Source organism: Serpula lacrymans (assembly GCF_000218685.1).
Source record: "Serpula lacrymans var. lacrymans S7.9 unplaced genomic scaffold SERLAscaffold_12, whole genome shotgun sequence".
NCBI lineage: Eukaryota > Fungi > Basidiomycota > Agaricomycetes > Boletales > Serpulaceae > Serpula > Serpula lacrymans.
Window position 1 is genome coordinate 1,388,450 of NW_006763301.1, and position 6,000 is coordinate 1,394,449.

At 44.7% G+C, this 6,000-nt stretch overlaps 2 protein-coding genes across 2 annotated transcripts; both read right to left on the reverse strand.

The window, feature by feature from the left end:
- Positions 1–2,329: 2,329 nt before the first annotated feature.
- Positions 2,330–3,843, reverse strand: SERLADRAFT_476462 (uncharacterized protein; the record flags this gene model as incomplete). Its single annotated transcript, XM_007322270.1, has 5 exons — positions 2,330–3,082; positions 3,142–3,320; positions 3,393–3,623; positions 3,675–3,702; positions 3,759–3,843. The coding sequence occupies 5 exons, from the start codon at positions 3,780–3,782 to the stop codon at positions 2,540–2,542; spliced, it is 1,005 nt and encodes a 334-aa protein (XP_007322332.1).
- Positions 3,844–4,859: 1,016 nt separating this feature from the next.
- Positions 4,860–5,899, reverse strand: SERLADRAFT_441731 (uncharacterized protein; the record flags this gene model as incomplete). Its single annotated transcript, XM_007322271.1, has 7 exons — positions 4,860–5,033; positions 5,100–5,146; positions 5,201–5,291; positions 5,347–5,369; positions 5,421–5,698; positions 5,732–5,813; positions 5,878–5,899. 7 exons carry the CDS (start codon positions 5,897–5,899, stop codon positions 4,860–4,862), a joined length of 717 nt encoding a protein of 238 aa, XP_007322333.1.
- Positions 5,900–6,000: the final 101 nt, after the last annotated feature.

Here is a 6,000-nt window from a genome sequence, read left to right on the forward strand (position 1 = left end):
GAGTGCACTTTTCCGACATCTTCGCGGGCCTGTATCGCGATGGGAAATATATGTGCATCATTCAATTTACAACTTTCAGCGCGAATCCAAAAATAATAGAAACCATGCGTGCCTTAAACCAAGTCGTTTTATCATCCGGTCACTGTGGACCCTTCGACTCAACGAATGACCTTGTTCTTAGCTCATACATTAGTCTGTCATATCTGTCTGCCATGTCAACCCGTCTGATTCGCAGTCCTAGCGCTCTGCATATGTTTTCTCATGATCGTTGGTTGCTGGATTGGTAAAAATCCCAGGAAGCGGTGTATGCATGCTAGGTGCAAGAGCTACCCCAATAATTTCCCCCTCCCAGGTTTTTCCTGCAGTTAAGATTTGGTAACGTATAGCTATAGTTATTTCGTGATAGAGAATGCTCACGACAAATGCACTCACAGCTTCAGCGATGGGATTCCAGCCTAAAGTAGTAGAATATTAATATCGGACAGAATTTCGTTCGAAGGACACAAGTACATTTTTTGTATATTTATCCTCTCCAGATTCAATGCAGTAAGTAACTCTTGGATATTTCTACTATAATGTTCGCTCACTTTTCCCAGGTCTTCCTATCAGTTGTCTCGTTGGAAATGATCACTCTTAGGCACTCAAGCCCTGTCAACCGTTACTGGGATTCTCCTTATATTCTCGCAATCCCATGTCATCCCTGATTCTGACCTTTAGTCTTCTGGGACAAACTACAAGCATAGTATACCTCCCTTGCTTTTCCTGGCTGTCTGTTGTGTCTCTGTACTCATCCGAGGAGTTGGGCCTGACGTGATCCCTTATATGCCTATCATCCCTCGATGGCACAAATGATATCATTTTCTCCTGATGCTGCAGTATCAGTCCACCCGATTGTGTGCCCATCAAATGGGGGAAACGGCACGCAAAGAGCTCTAACGTGTACACCGCTACTCAAACTCAACCTTATTTCAGAAAATCATAGTCAGTGGTGACTTCCTGTTTCACTAAATTCCAAAGCCCTCGGTTCTGAATGCTGGTTTTCCTAGATTGAGCGGAACTCAGTTTATGCCGATGACAAGTATAAGAGGCAGCCTTCCTAACTTGCTCACTCGTGCTGCATGTTATCCTCCTTGTGACGCTGAATATAAAATAATCAAGGTTGTATATAGTTAGGCAAGGAATATATACTTAGAAACCCCTCATGTTCAGTCGCTTCTCCATCATAAATCGATCTCCCTCTGATGCTTCAATCGAGGGGACCGGAACTTCAAGGCTTACTGCCGAACTTTGATATGGGGCCACTGGCACCTACTTGATAAGGATCAGCTGAGGAACCTTTGCGAATGTGGCATGCTACTGATGAGACAGATGCGGACCAAACTCGAGAAGTTGGGTCAGACGCCGCCCTCACTAGCAGCTTACCACGGAACTAGGCAGGTCATTCAATTACTAGTACACGCGGGAGAGAACACTATACTTCATCAGTTTTAGTTTTATATCTGTATTTTACATCCCACTAGCATTCTCGTTCAAACACCCCTGTCACCAAAAATTGCTTCTCAAGCATCGGCGAATACTAGTACGGTAATCAGCTAGTGTGATTGAGATGGCCGTACCTCTGTGCCTGGCCTTGCATATGGTTAAACATTTACTAACATTTGATGATTGATGTGAACGTGGTTCCAGTGAACGGTAGTATACCGCTATTGTAGCCTGCCGCATACCGTGCCTTGGACGAGCTGGATATCAGTGTAACCGATAAATCAATATTATTGTGTGGACAGTGTCAAGCAACGGTGAGTTAGATCAACAATGTTGGTGCCAGTAGTGATTGCATCACCAATTATATCAAAGATCAGCAACGTTTCCGAGAACAGAGACTCTGTAGGGGGTGGTGGCATCCAGCATCTTCTACTTGGAAGGCCTGACATTAGAAAACGAGTGCAAACAAACACTCTTGTCGAGCGCAGTAAAAAAAGATGCGAATTTCTTACGAAGAAGCTGCTTTCCAGAGGTGACGTCCCCATGCTATTCACCTCATATGCTGTGCAGTGCGGGTATATAATTGTGGTAGCCTTAACGAGTTGTGCTCAACTCCTGGAACATGACAGGACATACCCTGCTTCATATGGGATAATACGCTGTCTTCCTCCGTAAACTTGGACAATCGAAATACGCCTGGAATTGACTGACCACAAGTACGCTCGAGTGCTGTCGTTTAATACATTCTCCCATCCGCACTCTTGGTGTCCGTATCGCAGAATCCACATACCCTTGTGACCAATCCAGTTGATGATAATGAAACAATATTACAAAATGGATGTCACGGTGAGGTGGAATACATTTCTAAATTTCAGTGCTTCCCATGATATGAGAATTTGAAGGGTTGACATATACAGTCTGGCGAACGACCAGTGGGCGGATAAGAACATGGCCATGTTTGCACAGTTTACGCTGAAGTGAAGAAAACACTTAGCACACTGCAACATGACATATCCTGACTAAAGAGAAGCAGAGTTGCCAAGCTATACTGATAAGTCTACAGGCCTTTGTCTGCGGTTTTATTGGTTTCCTTTCCCTTGTCCTTGCTGTCCTCCTTCTCAGATTTCTTTACGTCGCCATTGCCTGGTTTCTTATCTTTCTCGTCGCCACCTTCCTCCAGTTCTGCCCGCCCAATGGTAGCTTTGTTGTCTACGAGAGCATGCAGCGCAATTACAGCTCGCAACAGACTACTCAAGTATACCACCAACAATTGATCGTTAGTACTTGATGCGAAACTCTGCGTGGTTATTGGGTCGCTGAGGTCCGGTAGAAGATTTAAGGCATCCTGTAGATGGTAGATGATTTGGTGGTTCACAGGCATCGTACCAGAGGCAACGTCAAGCAGATATTTGTGGACGTCACTTAGCCGCGACTGCAGTCCACGGAGGGAAGCCAGCTGCTCGCTAACACGAGTGCTGAGTGTGGTGGTGGTGGAATCTTTGATATCCCGCAGTAGATGTTCAACGCCAATTTCTTCTGCTTCTTCTGCTTCTATGGCGGAAGGGACGTGCAGGAATGTCTTCCTGGTTTCTGTACCATCCTGGAAAATATATATCATAAATATGGGGAAAAGATAATAACATTAACAATATAGCGCACATCTTTGATTTCTTCTACCGCAAAATATGCGTCCGTAGGAATACCAACCGTGGTCGGTCGTACATCTACAATAACCATGACAGGTCGAGCAATAAAGCGTTTGAACAAGTCATTGATCTCCTGATCCGACGCTCGCAGTTTTGGCCCGGTATGATACCATCCAATCATCCGTTCACGGGCTAAAGACAGTGTCGAGATCGAGACGCAACTTCAGCATACCTCTGTGCATGGAAGATCGAGGACGCACAGACCATTAACCTTCTTGAACATGTCCCACATCCCTTCAATGTAATTATGATCTAGAAACCACGTCTTGCTGTCTTTCTCATCTTCCTCGAACGGGATACCAAAAGAGTTGGCAACGTTTATAACTTTGCCATTATCCTGGCCTAGCAGGACGCCTACAACACGTTTTGAAGAGTTTCGCGAAATGGATCTAGCATGGTGATCTGTGACTGAAAGAAGGACAAGCGGATGCACGACTATGAAACTAAGGTAAGGATTATAATCTGGTCAGCTATTTCATCACTCACCAACGGTTGTTCCAGCAAGCGCCGTTAGCTACCAAAGAAATACTACTCAGAGATCAAGTCATATCGTTTAACATATAAGCTTACTTGTTCTGTTGTTGAGGCGACCATAGTAGGTGCAGATTATTGGCGAGGACTATGAAAGCAGCGATTCAATGCACAAATGACCTTTGCAACTGCATGCAGCAGACGCGTGCATGACCGGACGCGCGTATTGTTTACTGTTGTTTTTCGCAGTGCTACCATCCAGTTCTTTGCACCACAGGCAAGAAACCGTGGCGGCTAGTTTGATGCCACAGAGGTCATGCGCGTCAACCTAATAATCTCGGCCTGTGAGCCCGACCACCCAAAACGCCGCCTGTTGTTAAAGACAAAAGACTATGCCAGTTAGAGCTTGACAATACTGAGCTTATGACTGGTAGAGCAGACAATTTGATGTCGTGAATCAATCATCTAGTTAGGTTTTACTTTAGCTGGCTCCAGACGAGTTTATTTGGACGATGATGCATCGAAGAACTTCTAGTTCTGACCCTCAAATTCAAAGCTTCCAGGCTGCAAATTTTGAGATTATATACAGCGTGCTTTCTACGGACATAGAACGTCCTGGATTATTTAAATCGTATTGTATGTACTAAGTTGTGGGTTGGTGATGACCTATTTTTTACAAAGGTGAAATCCGGCATGCCAGCTGCACATAAGACAGACTTGTTTAGCATGGAGATTTCTACGAGCATTCATGTTGCACCCTGGCTACTTCATCATGCGAATACATAATAGCAGCTTGTGCGCTTGTTTCCCTGTTTTTTCGGTTTTGGCTGTGAGTTTGTGACGACTGTCACCCGACTGGTACACAAAATTACTGTTATTCGCTGCTCTGCGCTGGTCGCTGCGCTATAGCTTCCGGCGCCTGCACTCATCTTTGAGGTGGAGCTTTGGTGGAGCTATGTGTGTGCTGTGTAAGAGCTTATCGGGATCCTGCGCTGCGTTGTTAAAGACAAATGGGACGACTGAATTTCGTTTCAACACTAGCAATATTCCTTGTAATGCCTACTCATGTGCTACTTCTAGCTCTAAAAACTCCCTCAGACCGCTTCGTAACAGTTCCTTTGTGTATGCCCATAACACCGAAATAAATTCCATCAAATATTTAAAGAAAGCGACGGTGGTCATCCGCTGGTTCATACAAAGTTAATGGGTGGCATATAGGCGTAGAGGCATACATACTAGCAGTTGTAATTTCACTTCCATAGAGGTGCTGTCGCGATAGAACGCATACGTGGCCACGATGAGAGCAATACCTCCCAAGATATAAAACTGGAGCTCTCGAACATTTTCCTCGACATTGGCATAGATGTAGAATTTCTGTTAAGTCAAGTCATTGAAATTAGTGATTATATGACAGATCATTTTTGCGATAGACAAACTCACCCATGTGCTTGTCAATGAATCAAGCAATGACTCCCGGGCATCCGAAGCTACAATCCATAGATACATGACTAACGGGCTCGAGAACACAAGAGGTAACATACTGAGCTGTGCTTTCCATATTCTGATGTAAGTTGACTCGCTTTTTTCAGCGGCAGCGGCAGCAATGTAACCAGTGGTCCGATATTGTTTAGCCTAAACAAAGTGAACATATAGTTATCACGCACGTATAAAAATGAGAGGTACGTACACAAATAATCTGAATCAAGTCATCTACTGCCCATCAAAAAGAATCCTCCGCCAAAAATCATAAGAGTGGCGTACCTTCATGAGTGAGAGTTTGAATAAGGTCTCCCGTCTTAGTTTCCCAAAGGGGTACGTTTCCACGGGGGGCACCAGATAGGACGACTTGACCATTGTGGGTAAACGCAACTTCAAGCGGTACATTCCTAGTAGCGTCAGAAACATATTTGAAAGATTGCTTTAACTTGGATTGTCCCAGAGGGTAAAGTTCGATTGCTCCTGAAAGATTTGACAGCAATAAAGTCCGACAGTTGGGCGACAATGCTGAAAAACCGCTATTTACGGGAGGTACTCGTGCACTGTGATATAGTCACATTAAAAAGAAAGCTTACATGTAACCGTGGTCGTGTTCAGGTTCAATCTGCCAAAGGCGCGCATGACTATCGACATCCCAGCAACTGTGTTGTAATAAATCTGAATAGACTCAAATAGATGGAGATGAGATGAATAGACCTACATCACCCCATGATTTAAGTACGATACAACGAGTCGAGCTCCATATTTCAAAAAATGCAATGACCGTGGCCTGATTCGGTTGTCACTACGTTCTTCGTTGAATTTTCCCGGCTTTGGGAGACTACCCCGCGACACGGCTGAACGG